At 36.5% G+C, this 26,566-nt stretch overlaps 1 protein-coding gene across 1 annotated transcript in view; it reads right to left on the bottom strand.

Moving 5' to 3' along the window:
- LOC131029747 (ATP-dependent Clp protease proteolytic subunit 5, chloroplastic) overlaps positions 1-26,566 on the bottom strand; it is an 82,823-nt gene that overhangs the window by 29,752 nt on the left and 26,505 nt on the right. Inside the window, exons 5-6 of the mRNA XM_057960390.2 lie at positions 3,040-3,085; positions 2,798-2,870 (exon numbers count right to left, since the gene is read on the bottom strand). Coding sequence (XP_057816373.2) covers positions 2,798-2,870; positions 3,040-3,085 — 119 coding nt within the window. The remainder of the gene's footprint in view (positions 1-2,797; positions 2,871-3,039; positions 3,086-26,566) is intronic.

Genomic DNA, 26,566 nt, shown 5'->3' on the forward strand with positions numbered 1-26,566 from the left:
GTTTCTTCAAGACCTTGCTCTTTCTCATTTATGATGTTCTTCATCCTCTCAGCCATTAATTCAACGCCATCATATCTCTCTTCCAAACAAAGCCTATCCATGTCAACATAACAAATCATATTCAATATTGGCTTAGTGAAACTAACAAGACATTCAACAATATCTCACCAAATGTCATCTACGATCATCAACTTAACATTTGCTACCCTTGCAATGCTAGATTGCCTCCATATGGACTAATTTTGGTTGATGGCCATGTTAGAAAGTACATCACAAACCTTCACAAGTCATCTCAAAACAATTGTGTTGGAAGCAAAATGGGTCTCAGCAACCTATTTGAAAATGAAAAATTAAAAAATTAAAATTTAATAAAATTAAAATATAAACATTTACTAAAGTGAAACATATTAAAATAAATCTTATCGCTTCACTTAACTTCAATAGGTCCAATTTCGAGAATGTTTTGAACATGCCTTGTGACATATATAGGTTGGTGATGAATAATTGGAGCTCTTCGGCCTCAACATACCCTTGTTTGTTCCAATCAATTTTGATGCCAATTTATTGTAGCATAAGGTTGAGGGAGTGGACAACACAAGGTGTCCAAAAGATGTGCGAATAACACTCCTCAACCAATAAACCAACTGTTATGACTTAAACAACATTTCAAGGCCCCACTTCCTCAATGGTTGTTATCAAAATGTTAGCACTAAATGCACCTTCACCTTCCCTTCACAATCTGCTAATCTCAAATATATTACCCCTTTAGGGGACAAAGCAATAACATTAAATCAATGGCTAATTTCTTTCTTCCTTCCATCCATCAAAAATGATAAACACCCCTATCTTGACCCATAAATCCCTCCCTAATGAGCTTCAATTACTTCTCTCTAAACTTTATCTCTTTTTCCAATTAGACGCTATGCACTTTCTCAAAATCCAAGGGCTTGTACCCTCTTGGAGCCTCATTAATTGCTTTCACCATTTGTTGTCAATATGGTGAGCGAACAACAAAGCCATTCCATTTGTGTAAAGACATCTCACTCTATGTTGACCAACAATTTCTCAAGACTTATTCTGAAATGTCGTTTCCAGCAGTTCTTTTAATCTCTTATGTGTAAATCCATATGTTTTTTCTTCACATGTGGCCAAGAGTGGGTGCCTCTCTACAAGTTGAATATTAGGTGGTGGTGGAGGGGGCTTCATTTGTAAAAATCCTCTCTTTAACAAAAGATGATTTCTGCTTTGCATTCGCAATAAGAGAAATCATTTTGATCTTGTCTTCAAAATGTCTTGGAATCACGTTTTAGAGTTAGGGGGATAATTTTAAGCATGTAGTCAAAGTCAAATTCTAAATTAGAAAAATATTATAAAAGCACTAAAATCCTGACTGGTGCAATGCAACAGAACCGGCTAGGCATGAAACTTGCCCCAGGCTCGCCTAAGTTCATCCCTTTCAAAACCACAAGGCTTGAGCAGTACCCTGGATGTTCCCTCTTGCATACCAAAGCCAAACGCAAATAAACAACATCAGGGTCCCGAACTAATAATAGACTTGACATTGAAGGCAAGCCAGCTAGTGCCAATGCCACTGGCCATTTTTGTAGGTTCTTCTAATATACCAATACCTACATCATCTAGCATACATGGTTATGATGATATTTTTGAAGACCCATATGACAATTTTGATCAATGATGGTTGACTATTGACACTAGACATTATTATTTTTTAATTTTAATATATATCATGACATTCAAGTTTGACTAATTGACATAGAAACATTTTTTAACTATAGTCGGCATAGAATGCGTATCATTATGTTTGATAATTTTGGTTACCCGACAGTGTATTAATTAATTGTATTAAGTGGGTTGTCACTCTCGGGTAGTTATGTGTCGGTTGGTTGACGGTTGTGTACCTCTCGGCAACTGTCAGATCCTTTAAATATGTCGTGTACCGCCAAGGAAGTAGTACGGTATTGTCGGGTCTATTGTAATCCTTGGCCAACCATCTCTGGTCTTCTTCTCTGTAATAATTGCATGTGTGAATAAAGTTATATTTTACTGCCGTGTCTGGTATGCATTGTCATGTACATTATTGTTTCCTGTATTTAATTATCAGTTGTAGCGGTAAACATTAACTTTTTATGGTGATTTTTTAATTATATAATATATTATGCTGTGCTACTCTGAACTTAATTACTGCTACAAACATTTCTGATTTTTATATGTTTTTGTATCGAAACACACAACAACCAAATTTTTTTGACTAAACCAACAAATCAAACCCTTAAACCCAAACTCAACCAGTACTAGGACCAGTAACTTAGATTCAAACTATAAAGACCACCCAAATGTATCTCCATTACCAATTATCAAAAGAATAAAGGCCAACCGATACCACCCAGGGTTTTGCCATGTCTTTAAATAAATTATTCAAAAAAATGAGACTGACAAATTTTAAAATTTTCCTATCCTCCTCAAACAAGATATATAAATGTGGGATCATACTTGGAGTTGTTCACCAAGATTCCCAATAAATTACAGACAAGAAATTACAGAATCACACAATTCATGATCTATATTAGTATTTTAACTGGTAAAATGAATGTGTAACAATCCTTTAAAAAAAATTGATCAAAAAAACTTGCTAAGAACGATTAACAAGGTATACAGTTTTGCTCTAATTAATTGTAAACTAAAAGCAAGAAAACTAGAATGATGCTCATTACAAATCATTAATAAACAATTTAAAATTCTTTGATATCAAAGCCTCATTTTTAAAAGAAGGCACTACCTTGCTGCAAGCCCAACACAAACTGTAGCTACATCTGGGCGAACATGCCTCATGGTGTCAAATATGGCCATACCTGACATAAATTACGAAAAAACAAAGGCAGAACACCCTAGAATAAGTAAGAGAAAGAGTAATACAAATAAAAAGCAATTCATAGAACTCAGCACTTCGGAATGTGATGCACAATTTCTGACACTCTAAAAATGCTCTCAAATTCAGTCAATTAACTCATCTGTACATACCAGCAGTAACTGACCCTCCAGGTGAATTGATATACATTATGATATCCTGTGGGAAAATGTAACAGCTCAAAATTAGTCCAGTTTTCAATTTAGGTGCTCATGTTTGAAAAGCATAAATGCTCATCAGGCAGCCCTAACTGCTTATGGTCAAACACTATTTTGTGCAATAAATATCATCACAGATTCAAAGATTTTCCCTCAGAAGCTATAAATCAAAAGATTCATATGATTTAAGCATTACATTCTTAAGTAAATGCAAACAAATGATAAAGTTCAATGATTCCATGCCAAAATCACTTAAGAGCATAGTATTCGTCACTAAAATATCTTCTTGTAGATATTTCTTTTGTTCATAGCATCTCCTCCCTCAAAATGGTGAGAGTTTCAATAAGCCCATCTACATCAAAAATAACTGGACAGAACAATTCTCCAAGAATTCATCATTAAACAAGTATAAACAAATAATACAAATTATTCCCATGGAAACCCTTCTCTACAACGAATTTCTTTAGCCAAAAAAATGTAAATTTGACAGCAAATACTAAAGAGAAATTAGTTTAGTAAGCCAGGAAACAATATCATTAAATTTTGATCCTGAACCAAAGACACTTTGAGCCTAAAGAAATCTGAAAGCAAGCAGAGAATTCAAATGAGTCTTTGAAAAAAGAGAGCAGCACAGGAAATGAAATGGAACAGATATTTCCAATATTCAAAGGATTTTACTTTTTAAATCAATATGACTCAAAAGTGCACAAAATTCCAACAGAAAAAGTACTAGAACCTTTAAAAGTAATTAATTACTAAATCAATAAAAACATAATTAGAGGAGATTGACTCCTACCATGTCTGTTGAGTACAAGTACAAATAGCCATGTCAGGGATTGCTGGAGTGGGTTGAAAGATGGATATATTCAAGGAAACAAGAAGCAAATGAAAGCCAAAGCTGGAGAACAGTGCCATCACATGTAAGATCGGTGAATTGCTGAAGGTAGGGAAAAAACTAGTCATATATGACAGACGACAGAGATATCCTACTAGCAGCACACGGCAAATTGTCTCACTAAATTAGCACCATTTATTTGAAACAACTGCATCCAAATGATGCTTAGCATCCCCAACATTTGCAGTGGCATGAAAATAACTAATAAGTAATCTTTCCAGTACCCCAAGAGATAATACCTTACATCTAAGAGTAAAAAATGCCCAAAGGAAAAAAGGTAACCATAACTGGTAAGACTAAGGACAATGAAACAGCTGAAAAGAGAACTTCTTGAATCTCATTACAAACAGTAACAACTACCCTCCCACCAAACCTCATGGCAGTTGGGACATGAGAAATATTTATAAAGATGAAAATCAATTATGTTATTTGAAACTCAAACTGAATTCAAAGAATGTTAACAAATGATTAAGGATCAAAATGAGACTAAAAGATGATCTGAACAAAGTGATTGTGTCTGAATAAATATTCTCAAGAAGAATAGACTTCATGATGAGGTAAAGGAAGCTATTTCTTCTATGCGCCTTTAAAATCTTGTTGGTATTTTTCAACCGGTTTCTCCTAAAACCCTCTAAAGATTAGCCATTTCTTATTCTTGAGGATTTTTAAGCCAGTTGCCAACAAACAAGGTTTAATTCTAAGGCTAACACCTTCTACACTTTTGGTCCTGCAAAACCAAGGGGGGTAGCTCTACCACAATGCCTCCTGATCCTAACACTTGAAGTGGTATTGTCTTAGCAGAAATATTCTCTAAACTTAACCAAGATTTGACAATATAATCCATATTTGGCTAGATTCTTGGATTATTAAACTTTTTAAATTTGAGAATATTGAAAGCCTAACTACACTAGCAAATAGAAAGTAAATTTTGTTCTTTTTTATTTAAAATTTTCTAAAACCCTAACTTCAGAGGTTCAATTAGATCAATGCCTCATCAGGGCCATAGAGTCAGATTAGATCTTAACATTCACACTTGCTTAGCAAATATTTCTCAAAACCCTTGGGCTAAATGAAATTAATGCATTACATTAATCTCCCCTCCACTGATTTATTGTAGTTCTTTTTGAGATCCTTGAAACCATATTCAAACCCTTATATTCTGATTAAAGCAGTTTAAGCTTCCCCTTAGAAAGAAGCGTGAACCAGAACACACACCATGATAACTCACAGAAATGAAATACAAAAAGTTGTTCATTATATTTCAAAGAGATCTAAACGCAATCCCATGGAGAAAACTACAGAAAATAGATTTCAAACTCCATTGTATTATCTGGTTTTAGATACTTACTTTACAATTGCAAAATGCTTATTTTGTCTTTCAACTATAAACACCTAACCATGAAACAATACAAAATTGTTCTCCAAAATTCAAAAGTTGCAAAAGAAGGTACAATGGCTCTAATTTCCCTTTTATAAGAACAAGGGAGCAAACAAGCTTCAAGCCAATTGCACAAGTAACATATTTTCATTTGAAAATCAATTCTTACAAATTATCCTAAAAGATAGGATATCAGAAATTAGAAGAGAAGAAAAATAGAAAGATGGAAGAAAAAGAGAAAAATCAATTACCGCCCCAATACATCCGAAGTTTTGCTAACAAAACTCCACCTTTTAGGGATTATCAGAAATCATGAAGCAAACAAAATGGAGTTGATGTTGCTGCAAGGAAGGCATTAGAATCTGCTCATCTTCAAAACAAAATCACTTAACTAAACTCTGATTGACCAACTTAAAAGACACAAGTGCCTTTAATCTTCTCCATATTTTGTCTCCCATACTCCAAAAATTATGTTACTGGGCCATGGTTATTTCAATATTTTAGCAGCATTTTCATTAAATTCTATCACTTTGAATCCAGGACTGCCCTTGAGTCCTTCTGATAGCTTTCACAAATTACATCGAAAGTATGCATCTCATCCAGCAATTGATTCGACTGACTTGCATTCAACTCTCCATCCTTATACACCTAAGTTGCCAATTTGGGTGCAGCAATTATATATATATATATATATATAAGGATATTATTTTAAAAATGAGTAATAAAATAAGATTTATATACTAATATGTTTGAATATTTAATAAACTAAACACAAAACTTTATTTTATAATATAAGTTAAATTTAAATATACAAAATGAGTGATATTTTAAAATAGTTTAGTATAAGCTTAATTTAAATATTTTAAAATATTAAATTTTAACATTGAATAAAGAACAAAATTAAATACCAAATGACTGATTTAAAACATATAGTGTAAATAATAAAATTTTATTTGGAAAGAAAAAAATTAAATTAAAAACAACACTTCAAAAATAGTTTTTGAAGGCAGAAGCTTTTGCAAACGGAGGCAAGATCGTGGATGGAAGCTAATTTAATTTTCTTTTCAAAAATTCATGCACACAAAGTCTGCCGATTCCAAGGCAAGCCGAGGGCTGCACCGAGACCGGACCCAAACCCGGATTGAACCCAGCTCAACACCCGAGTCCCAAACCCGTAGTCGGTATCAGAGTTATACACCAGGGAAATGACCTTTGAAATTGAATAACTAAACTCAAATTTCCATTCATCAAGTATTTTTGGTTTCTCTAGCTCATCCTTAATACTTGATAACACTTTACACTCCATTTAATCAATGATCTTCAATTTTTGCTCAAGTTGTTTTTCTAACTTCATACAAGAAACCATTTCCTCAATCTATACAACATTATCAAATACAACTTGAAGCTCAGATGGCTTATTATAATCAAATTTCAATCTCTTTATCATATCTCTCAAATTTGTGTCCTGGTAAGCCACCTTTGTTTTATAGGCTTCAAACTTTCTGCATCCTGCTCATACTTCATCCTTGCAGCTCCAAGTTCACGATAACCCTTATATGCTTCATCAATCCTCAAATTGGTCTTAGTTAATCTAGGATCAACTAAGCTAATGGCAATTCCATTTGTAGCCTGCATTTTAGAATCCTTTTCTTTTTGAAGCTCTGCTTTCAAATTCTCAATTTCACTTAACAATGCATCTTTGTCAAAGAAACTCTAGAACTAAAGCTGAGGTGGAAGGAGTTGACACAATTGGCACTAGAACACTTTTCAAAACTTCAATCTAATTGTTCAGCTCCTTATTTTCTACCACTAACTGCATATACTTCTCTTTTAAGGCCCCGTGATCTTCATAAAGTTTATCAGTAGTGGCCTTACTAAGCATTGCAGTATTAACAGCTAGATCTACAACCTCTGGAGCAGGAGTATCTGAGACTCTTATTATTAATGCAGTTCCCTTTAAATCTTCAAAATTTTGCACCACATCTGGCTTATCAGTATTTAGTGCTAAACCCCACATAGCAAAAATTTCATAGCTAGGACTAAAACAAATCCAAAGAAATCTTTCTATACCTCTTCCTTTGATGCATAAATTTGTTTCTTCTGCTTCCTTGCTGTATGAAAGGCCAAAGCAGTGCAAATATCCCACTGTGGCGACAGGAGAATTCTAGCATCTTTTCCCATTTGCCTTCCCTCATCTGGTGTCATATTATCAACTCTAAAATCAAACTCGCTTACGAGTTCTTTACCAATCCTATCCCATTGTAAAGTCAAAGTTTTATTCCTCTCCTCTGTTACCCTTCTTTGATACTCATCCCTTCTCCTAGACAAAGCAAAATCTTTGAATTCTTTTGACTTCAAAAAATTATCATCATCAATAAATTGATTGCAAGCCAATGCTCTAACATCACCAGTTTGATCATCTGCAATCTTCAAACTATCCAAAGTTCTACTCAATGGCAATGTAGGAATTATCATTCTTGATGTTGAACCTGGTGGTGAAGGAGGAGGTGAAGGAGGATATGGAATAAGGGGAGATGATGGAGACTGTTGTACCTCTAGCTCAACCTTTTGAGCTTCTTCCTCCAAGTCAATGATTTTCACTCATTTTCCCTTCCCTTGTTGTTCAATGGCCACTTTCATGGTTCACCTTTTTCACAGGTAGCTCTTCTTGCCTTATTTCTTCACCAACAACCTGATGTTCCTTTCCTTGTTTAACAATTTGCCTTTTGGGCAAAGCCTCAGCACTCTCTATCAACTTTTCAATTCTTGCAAAATGATTCTGCTCATCACTAAAGAAAATAGGAAAATTTGGTTTCATTTGTTTTCTCAATTCCTCTGCCTTCATTGCCATGTTCCATCTTCTTCTATCATTGATCTCTTCAATAGTGGTACAAAATCTAATCACGTCGTCTTCATAAACCATGACATGATTAAATCCTTTCTTTCCATATGCCATAAAACCCTCTGGATCAAAATCTCTCTCTCTTCCATACCTCATTCTATATGATTGCAATATAAAATAGATTCTGTCAACACCATCTTTGTTTGCAGCAATGAAGTCTGCAAATTTAACTTTAGTAGGAAAAAATCACCCTTTCCTATTCTTCTTAAAATGTATCTTATCAGCTTCATTCAATTGCCAAATTATCTCCATATAAGCTAACCTCCTTCACACACACTTTGGTAGCACAAAGGGCTGCACAAATGTCCCTTAGACTCTAATTGTTGTAGTATTTGTATGGAGAAACCAATCTCCCCAATAATGTGAAATCCCAAGATACTTTCTTCTAGTAGCTGGTCTAAGAAAATCCATCACATCTCTGGGGATTCCCACCTCAGGTTCACCAAAGTAACTCAAAATCTTTTGAAAAAAATATTGCTCAAAGATAACAAAATCTGCATTTTCAGAGTTCCTATCACAGATCTTGTCCAACGCTGGACTGGAAGCCACTTTCCTTCATTATCATGCATTCTGACTTGCAATTTATTATCTCACAACCCCTTCCCTCTCCATAGAAACATGTGACAAAATAGGGAGTACCACTTGAACTCAAATCTCTTAGGGTGTGCTTTAGCTTTCACAAGCTGTTCATACATTCCTTCTTCCAAAAACATTGCAAAATCAAATTTTGTGTTGACCATTGGATCCTGAATGTCAACAGCCATAAACATTACAGGAATTCGCATCCAATGCATAGCATCATGGCCAAGAAATTGGCAGAGAGTAAAATAAGTTTTCACAAAATAATCCTAAAAGTATGCAAGGCAAAAGGCTCTGTTTCAAACTTAGAAATTGGGATAATTTGCTTCCTTGGTCTCTTAATTCTGAACCTAGGGATTACCGCACCCCTGTATGGATGAATGTGTTTTATAATTATCCTCAAACTTCTGCAAAATTATTGGTTTTGAGGCTTCTCTATTCAAACCAAAAACTTCAGCAATACCTAATCTAGATACATTAGTCATGTCTTTGCCAGTGGCTATCAACACATCTCTCTTCCCAACATCATATCACTACACTACTGCTCTCAAGAAACCAGCATCTACAAACACATTAGGGACTGCTACCTTTCCCATATCCAATATTCATGCATTACTCATGGGAATCTTTGCCTCTCTCTTGTGATACCAGTGCTCAAACAAATTCCTACAGCGGAGCAGCCAGCAGATATTCTCACCAAGCCCCTCAGTCCAGATAAGTTTGTAAAATTCAGGGGGTCTATTGGTGTAGTTGATAGATTGAGCATTAAGGGAGGGTATTAGAATAATACTTTATTATTTATTTAATTCTCAATTATGTAATATTATGTAAATATTTCTAATAAGATCTTTCTGATCTTATTCGCAGTTTCTTTTTAGAAACTTGCTGTTTTGTACATTTTGTAAATCTTTTTATTGAGCGTATTTGCTCATTGTTAATACAACAATCATTTTTTACCAATTATGTGTTTACATAATATCATTCTCGTGCATGTGATGGCAAAACCATCAGCTAGCGTCACTTTGAAACCATCAACATCTTCAATCTTGAGCCCTCCACAAGTAACCACTCCACCAATAAAATTATGTGTAGCTCCAGTATCAATTAAAGCAACTACTCGCTGCCCACAAAGGACTCCATGAACTCTGAAAGCCTCATTTTTTTTAAACTAAAAAGTTGGGCAATTCACTTTCCTTCTCTTCCTTTTCCTATGAATCACATCGTTGTTCTCATTTTTCTGATGCTGACTAATCAGCTAAATAGATCTCCAATGATGAGCTTTGCCTTTCTTGAAGCACTTATGGCTTGAGGCCAATGGCTCCTTGCAAGTGAAGCACAATTTCTTTCTTAGCTCATCGCGAAGGTCATTGTCCGTTCTTGATGGGAACTTCTTGCACTGATTTGAATCTTTATGGAAATGGTTCTTGTCCTTCTTATGCTGAAAGGTCCTAGACTAAAATTTGTTTCTTGGGGCAGCAAGGTTCATACTCCAGGCCTTCCTTATAGCTTCCTATAGAGTTCGTGACTCAAAGGCCTTTACCCATCCTTTAATTGGCTCCATTAGTCCTTCACTAAAAAGGAGCAGAAGTCTGTGTAAATTTGGAGCCATAACTGAAAGTCATTGGAATTCTAAGATATAGGTATCAAGGGTACCATGTTGTCTTAATTGTGCAAGCTCTGTTAACTACATTTCAAGCTCCTTCTTGTCAAATATTTCTATGAGCTTGTTTCCAAACTCATCATAGGTGGTGATCAAATTGTGGCCTAGTGTCACTGAGCCATAGTATGACCACTTCTGCATAGCTCCATCCAAATGCAACGTAGCAAGCTTAGTTGCATCCTCCTCTGGCATGGGTCTTAGAGACAGCTAATTATCCAACTTTTGAAACCAAGCACGAATTGTGCACTGATCACTACCATCATAATATTCCAAAGTCACCTTCACAAGGCTTGTTGGTAGTCCCTCTGCACAACAAGACCTTTGTTCTCAACTCTTTTGCCACCCCTCTCTTCCTCTAATTCAGGAATCGATCCAGGGTGAATATGTCTCGGATCTCAACTGGAAGTGTTGCATACTCAACATAGCCAACCCTCACTTCATCTGCCAAAGGAATTTGGGCTTCTAGAACAACATGAGCCTCCTCCCTATGTGGGAGTGTAAGCTGAAGTGGTCTAGGAACAGACCCAGAAGCTACACCAACAATGCACCCATTAGTGTTCTGCTGATGTTGGTGTCAGAGGAACTAGTTTCACCATTCTGAGTTTAAATAACTTGGGGTATATTCTACTTGAATTTAACCAACATCTAAGACATCATATCCAACATAGCATCAAACTTCCTCTATGCTCTGGAATTAGGACTCTCTGAATGGGCTACTCCCTTATCCCTTTCTGCCATGATTCTAGGTGGGTTTTGGCTTGTGGACTCTAATAAACTGTCACTGTCACTAGTAACACCCCACTGCACTTTTTGAACTTCTATAAAAGGATCTTCAACTGGGATTTGTGGGTTTTGAGGATTTATCTTTTTCTATTCTCCGATGTATATCTGAGCTCTCTATCACTCGGAGATAATTGCAGCTGCAAAAAGGATTAAGGAACAAGTTGACAAGATCTCTAGCTTTGATACCACTCTAATAACCACCTGTTGTGACCATTTCACACATCGCCCCATTAAAATGGGGGCCCCCTCTTTTTGCTCATTTTTGCTCGCCTTTCGCTTTGCTTTTTAGGGTTTTGGTTTTGTATGCCAGTTGTCTGGACTAGGGTCAAGCCTTAGGGTTTCTGTTACTGTGTTTTCAGGCCAGAGTCCAGTCCAATTTTGAATTTTTTGAGCTTCCTCTCGTAGGATGCAATTTTGAATAAAGTGAATTCGCCAGAGGCTAAGTGAGTTGGTCTAGTTTCAGTCGGAATTTTGAATGCAGAAACCAATTTTTTGTCTAAGTATTGGTGATGAGATTTTGATTTTTGCCCGATTGAGTAATTTTGACCAAATTTTGAAAATTTTGATAATTGATCCCGGGCATTGGAAATGACTTGTTTTCGCCTTGTGAAGTGATTAAAATCCTAGAATCTTGATATTTTGGCCTGTGGAAGCAAAATCGCTCCTGTCCCTCAGTGAAGGACCGGAGCTTGTTTCTCAAAATTTTACTATCTCTGCAGGATCAAGATGAATTTCGGATTGGAAATGATAAAGGGAGGCATGTTCTTTCCGTTGAATATAATTTGAAGAATTTTACAAACACGGAAATGTGCCAGGAGCAAAAATCGCTCCTGTCCCTCAGTGAAGGACCGGAGCTCAAAATCAAACATTGCCTTGTCCTTGCAGGATTTGAACAATTTGACGATTTGAGGTGATCAAAGGAGATATGTTTCATCAGTTGAATATAATTTGGAAGTGCCTTCGTGAAGAAAATTGGACCTAGAAGCTAAATCGCTCCTGTCCTTCAGTCAGGGACCAGGGCGAAATTCAGTGGTAGCTCCTGTCCCTCTCCCAGGGACCAGAGCGATTTTCCTTGTAAGGCAAAAGTTGAGCAAAGAGCAAGTAAGTTTTAAGTTTGAGGTAAGCAAAGAAGGTGTAATGAACCCGTTGAAGACGAATTGAAGATTACAAGACATCAAAGTGAACCCCATATTGGCCTGGGCGCTCCTGTCCCTCAGCCAGGGACCAAAGCGATTTTTGCCTTAGACCAATTTCTCACCAAGTTAGAACAAACTCCAGGCCAAGGATGAATGAAAGGGGGTACAACGAGTCCATTGAATATAATTTTGGAAGTTGGCAAAGTGTGATTGAGCTTGAAAATGAAAATTCGCTCCTGTCCTTCAGCCAGGGACCAGGGCGAAATATTGGTTATGTTGCCTTCCTCCCAAGTTTAAATCACTCCAAGTCAAAAGTACAAAGTGGCAATGACGTTTGAGGTGTCTCGACAAAGAATGAAGTTGCAAAGATCGCCAAGGATGAAGGATTTGCACTAAATGCCCAGATTCGCTCCTGTCCCTCTCCAAGGGACAAGAGCGAAATATTCAAATATGTCCAAATTTAGGTTGCCGCTCACGTCTCAAGTGTTCGAAAGGGAGTAAAGAACATCATTTTGCACCTTGGAGACAATTGCAAGTCAATATGATGAAGGATTTACACTATATGCTCAAATTCGCTCCTGTCCCTCAGTCAAGGACCAGAGCGAAATCTCTATAAAGGCTTAAGTTTTGGATGTTGATCACGTTTCAAGTGTTCAAGAAGGACCAAAGGACATCGTTTTATATTGTGAAGGCAATTGCAAGTTGATAAGAACAAGGATGCGCCCAAGACACCAAAGTTCGCTCCTGTCCTTCAGGCAAGGACCAGGGCGATATTCACTATATTGGCCATTTCTTTCGAAACTTACGACAAACCAAGGTCGTACAAGGTTGCAAAGTGTCAAAGTGTTCTTAAGAAGATGATATACGAGGAAGTCAAACATCAAAAAGTGAGCAACTAGAGCATGGAGACAAAATCGCTCTTGTCCTTCAGGCAAGGACCAGGGCGATTTTCACAAAAACACTCATTTTCCTTCGAAGATCATGTCAAAGCAAGATTATATAAGATCGAAAACATCATTTGGAACGCAACAAGTAAGAAGCTAAGATTAAAAGATGATGAATTTTGGCTAGAGCATAAAATTCGCTCCTGTCCCTCACCAAGGGACCAGGGCGAAAACCATTCAAACATCAAAATGCCTTGTTAAGGACGAATAAAGTAAGCGTGGAACCAAGGGATAACGTCATTGCTTGCCACATGATGAAGATTGGTAATCGAAGAAGTTAGGATCAAGGAGAAAACACAAGGTTCGCTCCTGTCCCTCACCAAGGGACCAGGGCGATAATGGTCACAAAGGGCATTCGTCTACGAAATCAAATCAATCAAGCACAAGGTTCTTGTCAGAAATGCCAGTTTCAACGTAAAGATGAAGATTTTGAACGTAAAAGGTAAAAGAATCAAGGCTAAGATGATAATTCGCTCCTGTCCCTCTCCCAGGGACCAGAGCGATATGGTTTGTATCTTTCCACCTCTCCAAATTTTGGCGCTAAAACATTTTCTTTGAACTTTATTAAATGCTAAAAATCGATAAATATCCAATCAAGTTAGCATTTAAAAAATAGCGCAAAACATTTATTAATTAATTTTGCCTATTAAAAAATCGAAAAAAATTAATTATAAAGGCATTAAATTAATTAATTATTAATAAAAAGTGGGGCGCTTGGGGTTTATTTGTTTTATTTTACAAAAGTCGGCCTTTAAATTTATTTAAAATTTGCTTTTAATTACCAAGTCGGCCTAGAGTTAATGAAGAGGGTGAGCGCCTATAAAAAGGAAGTGGTTTATTTCATTTTCAAATCATCATTTAAACCTTCATTCATATGCGATTTTGGAGAAGTGCGAATTGTGTTCAAAGTGGAGCGAATTTCCATTCCAAGCAAGGTGCGAACATCATCCAAAGGAGTGCGAGTTTGAGTTGAGCGAACTTGCCAAAGACCACGTCAAAGACCCCCAAAGGTGGCGAAATTGCTAAGGAGGACATTCGCTAAAGGAAGATCACGTGGAAAAGTTTCAAATTCTAAATTTTGCCTAGGCAAATTTCCTTGTTTTGCATTTTAGAGTTAAACTCTCAAGTAAGGTATGGCGATGTGATCCCTTGCCTTAATTTTGAATTTTGATCGTCATAGCCTTAAATTTTGAATTTTCAGTAGCTCGATCATATTTAGGAAATGATAACTCAAAGACTTATCATGAAGTTTCCTAAATTTAATCTCTAATCTATAGTTATACCTTGCAAAATCTAGTTACTTATTGTGAAATGTTGTGTAGGTGTTACAATGGCGACTCCCACGCTCGAAAGATCTACAAGTCGAAAAACTCTTCTCAAGGAAAGTCAAGCCAGATCAAGGACGGTCTCATCAAGGACGATCAAGCATCGACAAGGGCAACCTCCTCCAGTCTAACGTTGACAAGACGACCTCTTCCAATCCAGCATTCCAAGGCGAGGTACATCAATCATCCTGCAAATCAAGGACAGAAGGAGTTAGAACAAGAGTTAATTAAAGATAGCTTCTCAACGACATCAAATTGAATATCTACCAAGCTGCAAGTGTCAGACGAGGTGGCATCCTAGTCATCACTCCTCCAATCGGATTGGTCCACCTCCACAATGTCCAGGTTCAATGTACCTAATTCATAGAAGGTGGCACAAACTCCGATGTACCTACCCTAGCTATCCATTGGTGGAAATTTCTAGAGAGGACATGTGTCCAAGCAATACAAATTTATCATTGGTCAAGCATTAAATGTTATGTAATGGTTGTAACAAACCCTAATTAGGGTTTAGGTGTCATGATCCAGACCATTGATCTTCTTTTCGATCTGGACCATTCATTGTAATTGAGGATGCTATTTATACCCTCATTTCATTTCATTTTGAAATTAGAAGAAGGAGATTAGAAATAAGAGAGTAACTAGAAATTAGAGAGAGTTAGAAATTATTGATGCATTAGAGATTAGAGTTTAGAAGCAATTTACTTTTGTAGCAAGATTGAGTTTTGAGAAAGGAATTCAAACAATTGTTGTACATGATGGCTTTGAGATCAATGAAATATTGAAGTTATGGTGTTTTGTTGCAATTCTCTTGGTTATCTTCATGGTTGTTCATTTTTCTTGAATCACTCTCAATCAAAGTAGTGTGTTAATTCGAAGGACAAAGTGTTGGACTTGATCTTTGGTAGGATTCGCTTTCCAAACCACTAGCTTCTTGCTGATTGTAGGAACGCCTTGCGTGGTCGACTGGAGATATTGGAATCACTCAAACCTTCAATCATTGTTGTATCTTGGATATGTACCTTCGTGGTAGTGTCTTTGATCTTTGATGTATTGAAAAATCATTTGTTACCTTAGAAGATCGCATCAATTTCAATTGAGTTGTTAATTTATGGCAAAATTGAAGTTGGTAGAATCTCACCAAGTCTTGTCCACATTAAGTCATTCTTAGGGTTAGACTAGATTAGACCTCTTGCCAACCCTATCCTTTTGTTATTTTTTGAAAAAGCTTGTTTAGTTTAGCAAAATCTTCGGCGACGTAAGGCCCCTTGATGACACAGCAATCACAACGACCACTGGTGCTTATCCACACGTAGAGACCCTACTAAAAAGAACATTGGAGTCATCCTAACTGATCCTTCTTGCGATATCTTCAGCAGTTAGCGACTTTATTCAAGAGAGGATAAGATGCCTTTGGGTATTTTATTCTGTGTATGATTGTGTACAAAATACACGTCAACACCACCCTAAAAGAAATTTAAATTTTGGGTTAGTTTCCAACTAAAATGAAAAGATAACAACTTCCTTTCCACTTTCTGATGACCCAGATTTCACGAAAGGAAAGATGAGAGCATATAGTATTCCAAAATACTACTAAATTGAAAGCAACTGCTGAAATGAAAGCATCAGGCGGCAAGCCGACCAAACCTTCAATGGGGAATCTTAGGATCACATCCAATTCTGACCATACCATGAAGAAGACAAAGCAGTGGGAAGATGATCGGAGCCAATTCAGAGACTTACTAAAAGTGGACATGATGTCCAAGAAATTTAAAGAACTGCCCAGGAATCCAAAAACACTTCTCAAAGTGTCATTGTGATCCTTACTACAAATTGGGCTCAAGGCTACAAAGAAAACCAAAGACTACCATTTAGCCTACAGGAACTCAGGAAATAGGCTAATTGTCACCAAACTGACTAGGCTTGAAGAGCGGACATTATATTGTTAGCCCTTATCTAAAATTTGCAAGTTTAACAAACTTTTGTCGAGCTATCATTGTTTTTGACTTTCAAGAACTCCTCTCTTACATGTGCAAACTCCTTTTTGGATGTACTTATTTTTTAAATGCACGACTTTTCATTTACTTCACATTGGTGCTCATATTGTGCTCTAATTTTGCTTCAAAATGTATTTTCAGTCTCTTGCTTTGATTTGCAAATTATAATATCCAAGATCAAAATCACCTGTCTATAAGAAGTTGATTTGAAAGCACATAACCCTATAACACGTCATGTTTTGTGAGGTGCATCATTAAGCCCATTCTGAGTGACTTTCGTTTTGTGTGCAAAACACCAAACACACCATGTTACTAATTTAAGCATGCATTAGTATTTCCATGTGATATATCGTTTCCTACAATCCAACCAGATGGAACTAACTATCACTCCCAAACAATAAATTTGGAGCAATTAAAAAGGTCCTTATCCCTATCTTTTGGGACAAATTTCACCACCACCCAGTTCAAGTAAGAAGTAAGAACACTATGTAGCTCATAAAGTCTAACAATGTTAATAGTTACCTATGTTTGTCGCATTAAATCAAATTAAGAACACTAAGTGCCTTTATATCTTTTGTGTTGAATTTTTGGCTTGTATCGAAACTTCCACAAAAATTCATTATGAATGTGTTGGAAGTGCTTAAAGTGGTTCAAGTTACTCTATTTAGCAGTTCACTCTTACGGATTAAAGTGAAAGACTTTTATTTAGCTAGTTAATTCTAATAAAGTGTAGATATACATTAATGTTTAGAATTATCTTCCAACTCATCTCTTGAAAGAGAAAATGTTTTTTGGAAGATTAGATTTTTAGCTGAATAGTATAAAAATAGAAGCAAGATAAAAGAAAGTGATACACAATAAAATTCTCTGCAGCTATTAGATGAACAGTTTGTAGAGATTTCCTTGTAAGCTTTTTGAAGGAATGAAAAACTAATTTGAAGGTGTAAATTTTCTGTGTATTTGTTATATGCTTCCACATTTGAAGTTTCAACAGTGATTGATACAATGTTCAAAGAACAATTTTGGTTACTAAACATTAGGAATTCAAACATCTTGCTTGAAACTTTACATGGAATTTCAAGGGTTTTCTTTCTGAAAATTATGCAAGCTTTTCTTTATGAAATCACAAGCGGATTTAATAAAATATTGTGCAGGTTTTCTTTTGAAATCACTTTTAATGAGAAAATTATGAGCTGATTTTTTATGAAATCACGGACATTTATTTGCAAGAGATTTGTGGCTTTTGTTTTATGAAATCATGACGACTTTGAAGCAAAAACAGGCAGATTTACAGGATAATTGTGTCCCAAAAAAAGGGCTTAGAATCACACCCATTTTTTCCTCGAAACTGAAAACTAAAGGCTTTCTAATTTGTAAAGGCGACAAAAGCTAGGTTAGAAACATGACCATAGTTTTAGGGCAATGGCTAGGGTTTATCAAATCGTGATGGCAAGGGTTCAAACTGGTGGCTAGGGTAATGAACTAGGGTTTTATCACCCACATGGCTAGAATTTGTAACAAGTATTTATTAGAAAAAAATTGAGCAATTTATTATTTCCAAATATAGGAATTTTTTTGTGAAAGGAAAAAAAATTAATGACCTCAACTAGCCTCAAATTCAAGGATAGATTAGAAGGTGTATTTAATTTCCTACTCTGGAAAGTCATAAACACTTTGTTGTTGGAAAAAATAATCTTTGGGAAATTATCAAGGATGTGGTGCCTACACCCACAAATGCTCGACAATTGGAACCTCACAAGAAGAAAGAGATAAAGGCCAAGTAGATGATCATGGATACAATAAAAGATCATTTAGTAGAAAAAAGAACAACCAAGGAGATGTTTGATGCTCCAGTTAGTCTTTACTAAAGTGAAAACATAAACAAAACGATTATATTCCAATACAAACATAGATCCATAGAAATGAATAAATCAGATTCGGTTACTAGTTACCTAATGAAGGTCACACAACTTCATCACCAACTTGCAGCAATTAGGGGGAAGGTTGAAGATGCAAAGCTTGAGAATTTTACATTGAATGGGTTCCAATCTTCATAGAAAGATTTTGTTCAAAACATTTGTGCCCAAGAGAATCCTCCTTCTTTTGAAAGGCAAGGGGTGACTACAGGAGGAAACTTGAATAGAGTCAAAAGCCAACAAGAAGGGTGGTGATGATAATTTAACCTTCTTTAGACAAATGAAGGGAAATAAAGGAAAAGGGAACAACAAGGGTAGGGGAAAAGATGAGGATCCATCCTTGTAGCCAAGGAAGGACTTGAGTCAAATCAAGTGCTTTCTTTATCATATGTTTGGTCTGTTAGATTATTTGTCATTGATGTCAAAGATTGGAGCAAGGCTGCATCTTGAAGATGCAGGCCGATCATGTTCTATAGAACTGTGTCATTAGTGTCTAATAAAAAGCCTGATTGACATATAATTAAGAAGATTAATACAGACAGAAATAATTGTTATTAACTAATAGGAAGCAATCAGTTTATGAGAAGATAAATAATAACAAAAATAGTGCTTATATGGAGGCAGTGATTTTATTAAAGACCTTTACTTGTTAAAACAAGGCAATCAGCATAAAGCATCAATTGGGATTTATTAGACAATAAAAAAGACAAAACATTTGTTAGTGATAAACAATAAGACAGCGACAATTAACTTATAAAGAATAGCAAGTTTAATTATAAACAATGGCAGCACTTTGTTTAACAAAAGACAAGCAGTGATTAGACAAAGACAAAAGGCAGTGCTTATAAGGTAATCAACAAAGGATGCCTCCCTTGACAAAGATGACTCCTTGGAAGATTGGCCCCCTTCATGAAAAGGCATAAGGAAAGATGTGTAGAGTGTGCAAGATAAGAAGACGTACCTGATATACACCAGCAGGCTGATGAGAAGGTGCATTGTGGAGTAAAAGACAATAAACATACCGTATACACCGGCAAACAAAGAGCAAGTTTTAAGAGAATTGTTGGCATATTTGTAAGGAGATAGTAATCCGTTTTATGGGAGATTTATGATCAGCATAATAGCTGATCGGATAAAAAAGAGAGTGAGAAATCAATCTCATAGGAGATTTGTGATCAGACTTTTGCCCAGATTTGTAATCAGTTTGTGGCAGATTTGTAATCAGAATTATTGCAGATTGGTGATCAAAGTCATAGCAGATTTTAGACGAGTGCTTCATATTGGTGAGGTTGGTGACTCACAGTGTAGGGGTTGGTGCCTCTAGTAGGTTGGTTGTGATGTCCCCACTTCAAAATATAATTTAATAATAAATATGATAATAAAATTAAAATTACAAATGTATATTGGAAGACCACCATTCAAGTGTGGTGCTTAGCAGGAACCATCCTTCAGGAACACTAATGGTATTGTCAACAATCATAATTAATGATCATATTGGGCAATCTAAGGGGTTCACACAGGGACATAAGGATGGAAATCAGACCAGTAAATAGGCAGAGACATATCTATTCATCCACCCATCACATGATAAAGAGAGATCACTCAGACATAGCAATCTGATTATTAAAGAATTAAAGGCACATCTTGTATCAACCTCAAAGGGAGTAAACAAGATATAGTTAGATGTCAAGCCATCAATAAAGGGACATTACAAGATGAGGCGAAGATCATTTGCAAAGTTATAAGGAGAACGCAAGGAGTTCTACAGCAGATTCGTAAGGGGATTATAATCAGTTTTGGGGAAGATTTACGATCAGCATTAGTTCCATTATCAAATCAGACAAAACAATCAAGATAAGTTCTATCTTCTCAATTGTTCCTAGAATTTTAAGACAAATATTGTAATGAAATGTCTATGGATTTGATAAAATTATGTGACATTCTCACCTTAAGTTGGGTTTGTTATCCCAGGTCTAAATTAATGGAATCCCCACGTGGGGACATTACATTGGTGCCTACAAATTCAGAAGTGGGAGTTGGTGCTTCCAGTGGTTTGGTGCTCACAAATTGAATGAGGGGTTAGTGCCTACAAAATTTGTAAAACAAAGACTAATAAAGCAATATTTTTGCCATAGTTTTCTCCCGCAAGGGTTTCCACGTAAATTGTGTTGTTATTGTGTTGCACAATATTTGATTTATATGTGCTAATTTTGATTAAATCTTAAAGTGATTAAAATAAGTTTTAAAAAGAAAAAGAATATTGTTAAACTGATTCACCAACCCCCTCTCCCCCTCCCCTCCCCTCTCAATATAGCTGTGTACTCATCATGGTCATTATGCCCAATAAGAAGGACAAATGGAAGCAGCAACAAGAGGAAGTAGCAACTATGCAAAAATTCAGATGAACCAAATTGCTACCAAGTTTGTATGGATTTCTCATTCAAACTTGTCTTTCTACAAGCACAACTTCGAGGAATGCTAGATATGTCAACAATGGGGCATCTAGGCATATGACATCAGCCCAATAGTGTTTTACCACCTTAAGAGAATACAAATTTGGAGTTCTGATTAAGCTTGGTAATGATGCCAAGTATCCAATAGTAGGGGTTGGTACAATTCCCCTTTGACTATATATAGTCAGGTAACTCTTCAGAGTTTGATGATGTTTTGTTTGTTCCTAGCTTCGAGAAGAATTTGCTTTCAACTTCAGTTATGGAAGATAAGGGCTATACAATCAAGATTTTTTTATATTAGAGTTCAAGAACCAAAGATAACCAAAGAATGGTTACAATCTATGGTGCATATAAACCAGCCATCAGACAGTTTCAGACCAAGTAGACTTACATAGCTTGCATAAACAACAAATTACAAACTAGAGATCACTATAAACAACATATAAAACGACAGAGATGACTATCATTTAACATCGCTGCTATCAAAAATGACAACACAGTTTCTGACTTGTGACAAAACATTTTAATTCCAACAATCTTTCTGGTTGTTGTCGTCTTCATAATAGTCCATCTCATAGGTGCCAATAACAGTACCAGCTTTGTCTACTTCATTCAGGTCTTTGACTATTGGCTCAAACATTATTGGTTTCTTGGAGTTTCTAATAAGAAACATCTCTTTTTCATATTTAGGCACATTGTTGTTCTTCATGTAATCTTTCAACAACTGCAACTCTTTGTCATCAATGTTATTTCTATCCTATGGCCAAAAGTGAGCACTAACAATATCTTTCTTGTAAACTATACAATAGAATTCATGAATCAACAAATTCTTATTATGCCAAAAAGCTCTAGCCCAAATACAACACAAGTTATAGGGGCTAGAGAAAGCAGTCCATATAGGTTACAAGGTGAAACACTTCTAGCTCTATTTCATAATAGTGAGTCTATGTGAGGTATGCCACAACAGGATGGGGCCTCTACATCATAGAGTGTTGTCTGTTCTAAAGGAGATTGTCACAGGTGTTCAAAGTTTAGCATTGCACAACAGGGAGTACATAGAAGATGCACAGTTGGCAAGCATGTCAAGGCTACTTTCCCAAGCAACGAGCGTAGGTTTAAGGAGATTCTATTCTTAGCGCATTCAGATGTTTGTGGACCAATGTCAGTAGCATCCATTGTAGGAAGCATGTATTATGCTTCCTTTATTGATGACTTCTCTTGGGAGACTTGGATCTACTTCTTAAAGACCAAGGATGAGGTCTTTAGTAAGTTTTAGATGTTCAAATCTCTAGTTGAGAATCAGACAGAGGAAGAAGATCAAGGTCTCAAGATTAGACAATGGGAGTGAGTATACCTCCAAGGAGTTCAAGGGTGTCTATAAGGAGGCGAGGATTAAGAGGGAGTCAACGGTTCCATACAACCCATAGTAGAGTAGGGTTAAAAAGCTGAATTATCAATCCATTATAGTGGCTGCTAAGGCCATGATTCATGACCAGGAATTGCCGACGTTTCCTCGGGTAGAAGCATGTCTTACACAAGTCTACATCCAAAACAAGTGTCCTCACAAGATCTTGGAGGACAAGACAAAGAGGTTCACAAGTGTGAAGCCAAAGGTGAGTCATTTCTACATCTTTAATTGTCTAGTTTATATTCATATACTTGTAAAGAAGAGGACAAAGTTGGAGCCTTCCAACATGAGGTGTTTATTTGTGGGTTATATTGAAACTTTAAAAACCTACAAGGTCTATATTCCAGAGCAGAGGAAGGTAGTAATCGATATGGATGTTAAGTTTGAGGAAGACTTTACATCCAAGAAAACTCATGGGATTGTTCCAGTAATAGAGGATGAGGAGCAGAAAGCTCCAAAGGTTGAACCTAGGTATCTAAAGACATCAATGGTTCCTATTTCAGATCAACAGCCTTCAAGTGGGGAGAAACAGACTTTACCCCTTCCAGTTCTATTAGGTGACCTTGATGGTTCGCACAAACTTTGAAGGATGCTCTAGAGAATGTTGAGGCTCCTAAGAGCACATTCAAGGAAAGAAAGACTCCAAAGAAGCTTCCAAACTACATTGCCTTGATAAGTAGCATCACAGAGTCTCCCAGTTTCCAAGAAGCAGTAGACCAGCAAGCTTAGCGGGATGCCATCGTGAAGCTTCGGCATATTTCCACACATTACCAAGTAGCTGATAATCTGACCAAGCCCTTAGAAGAATGGAAGTTTGAACCTTCAAAGACAAACTTGGATTGGAGCAGAATTCCTTCCTCACTGAGAGGGAATATTGAGTTTTTAGGTCAGATAGGAACTTCTGCACCGGTTCAATGTGAACGTGTTGGTGTGGTTCGAGTTATTCTATTTTGTGTTTCACTTTCAAGGATTAAATTGAAAGTCTTTTATTTAGCTAATTAAGTCTAATAAAGTGTAGATAAACATTAATTATTTTGACTAAGGATGCTTTTAGATAATTAGATTTTTAGCTGAATAGTATTAAGATAGGCACAAGATAGAAGAATAATATACAATAAAATTCTGTGCAGCTGTTAGATGAACAGTTTGTAGAGGTTTCCTTGTAATTTTTTCAAAGAAATGAGAAACGAATTTAAAGGTGTAAATTATTTGTGTGTTTGATATATGCTTCCACATTTAAGTTTCAATAGTTGTGTCATCAATGCAATGTTAGAAGAATTTTGTTTATTAAACATTAGGACTTCAATAAACTTGTATGAAACTTTAAATTTTGCAGTTATTTGATGATATCATGCATGACGTTTCCATGGATGACCCAATATTGATGACACTAATGGTCGGATGAAATATTAGAGGACAATGTCTGACACACAACTTCATCAAAGATGTTAGCTAGTGATGCAATTGATGATGCATCTATTGGCATTTCTTTGCAAGATCTTCCCCTCGTGAGAGAGTCACCTTTTGGGGATTCCTACTTGTATGTAATTCATCATTTGTTTGTAGAATCTCAACTTGATGATTGCCTTCACTTCTTGTTCTTTTGTTTTATGAGAGCTCCTACATAGATGTTTATGGATTTCTTTCATCAACTACTTACACTACAAGAATTACCTCGTCCTTTGAATCCTCCTCTTTCCATGGATAAATCAAGAGTACTTGTTGCAAACCCTTCTATTACGGTGGAACTTCTTCTTTTGAATGATCCATCTCCATTTACCACCTTTTTAATGGCAATTTTTTTATAAATTGTGTTCAAGAAGTCATTGTGAACATATTAACAGTAACTTGAACCAAATTCAGACACTTCCTTATTTCTTCCCTTATACCCTCCTATACAATGGGAAGACTTTTGCCATGCACCTTCAACCATATCTCTTTTGAAGGGAAGGAAAATTGTTTGATACATGTAGACCTTCAGCATCCAATTTTGTCCAACTTCATCCGATTTTGGTGCAGATTGTTGTGGATTTACAAGACTGCTCTTGGTCTTTCCTCTCTTTCTGCTCTCTTCTTTGGGGACAGTTGGGGGGCCTATCTCTCATTCTTTTCGAATATTCTTTTTTCATACAAGGAACTATTTTATCGAGAACTATTCTACTCAACAAAGATGCACTTAAGGGGATCATTAGAGTAGTTATGAATTTACCACACATTAGTTTACACTTAAGTAATTTATTTACTTAGCTTTACTTATATTTTTCCTTTTTTGGAGTGTTAGGTTGTTGATTTTAGTCCTTTAGATTAATACAATACTCAGAAAATAGAATTTATCTTTAATTTCCAGATTACTATTAATTGCTGTTAGTGTTTAGGAATTTCCAGAATTAAGCAAAAGTAGAGAAATGAACAAGATGAACACACAACACACAAGTACCCTGGGAAAACCTCCTAGGAGGAAAAACCCAGCCAGAAAAGATCCTCAGATCTAATTATGGATTATGAGTAGTAATGTGATTACAATACTTATCTCAGTTTACCCTTAGGGCTAATGGCATCTTCAAGTGGTTTCAGATCTGCCCCTTAACCAGTTTCGGATCTGCCTTTTGTTGTATCAACCAGCAACCAAGGATTTGATCTTGAAATGACTTGTATGTCTCCAGCTGATGACTGTAATCAAGTTCAGAACAGCAGGTCCTTCAATTGGCAGATCGCTTGATGAAGGCCACTCCCTTAGCAGCAGAGATGGATCGCTTTATGCCCAGCAGATAAAAGACTAAGTTCGCTGTCCTTCAGGTCAGATTTGCATATGAGAGAGTAGATGAATGAATGTACAAATGAAGTCAAGTTGTCCTTTATTTATACGAGGCGAAGGACCCATTTAGGTCGGCTTTGACATTAATTCTTTTTATCCTTTTATTTCTTTTGTGCGAATTGTCTTTTGAATATAGGGTCCGCCCTATTTAGAGGGAACACGTTTCCCTTAGGGTGGCATGAGGAATAGGTTAGGGAGTGGCATGTGAGAGAGGGCCCAGCCCTATATGTTAAGGAGGGGCCAGCCCTTTGGATGGATTCCAATGTTGCCTAAAGCAATTGGAATCCGCCCCTCCTACCTAATTACAATCAACACTCCCTCTTAATTAGGAAGGAGAAAACATAATCAGAATATCATAATCTTACATCTTGCACACAAGCAAAGAATGGATTACATAATCAGAATATTGTAGTCTTTCATCTTGCACACAAGCATATAATGGAACTACATAATATAATCTTCCAGCTCGAACACAAGCATAGACTGGATCCACCTTACATTGCCTGCAGAGGGTGGAGAGGATCTTTTCTACCATCTTACATTGCCCGCAGAGGATGGTAATAATTACTCTCCTCCCTGAGAAGATTACAATACCACCTTACATTGCCCTCAGACGGTGGTTTGATACAACACAATGTATCACTGAGGTTGAGACTCCCTCTCAACCAGGGTTTCATTTTCCAAAACATCGAGTTTGTCTCTGAAGTACACAAACTTCACTTTGGACAGAGGCTTGGTAAGAATATTTGCAACATGCTCATCAGTGTTGACATACTTCAGCTGAATGGCGCCTCTTTGCACCATATCTCGAATGAAGTGATAATGAGTTTCCACATGTTTTGACCGGTCATGAAACACTGGATTGACGAACATTTTGATACAACTCTGATTATCACAATGAATAACTGTAGGTTCCCAAGGTTGTCCAAACAGCCCAGCAAGAAGCTTACGAAGCCACACTGCTTCTCTAGAAGCAACACTTGCTGCAATATACTCAGCTTCAGCAGTACTTAGTGCAACTGAGGATTGTTTTCTGCAAGCCCAAGAGATCACTGCGGATCCTAAGTTGAAACAAATGCCAGAAGTGTTTTTCTTGTCTTTGACATTTCCAGCCCAATCTGCATTTGAATAACCTTCCAAGGTTATTGAAGTGTTAAGTGGATACTTCGGCCCATAACCAATTGTGCCTCGCAAGTATCTTAGGATGTGCTTGGCTGCAACAAGATGAACATGTTTGGGCATGCTCATGAACTGGCTGAGAGCATTCATTGCATAGCATATTTCTGGTCTA

This window comes from Cryptomeria japonica, chromosome 9 (genome assembly GCF_030272615.1).
Source record: "Cryptomeria japonica chromosome 9, Sugi_1.0, whole genome shotgun sequence".
NCBI lineage: Eukaryota > Viridiplantae > Streptophyta > Pinopsida > Cupressales > Cupressaceae > Cryptomeria > Cryptomeria japonica.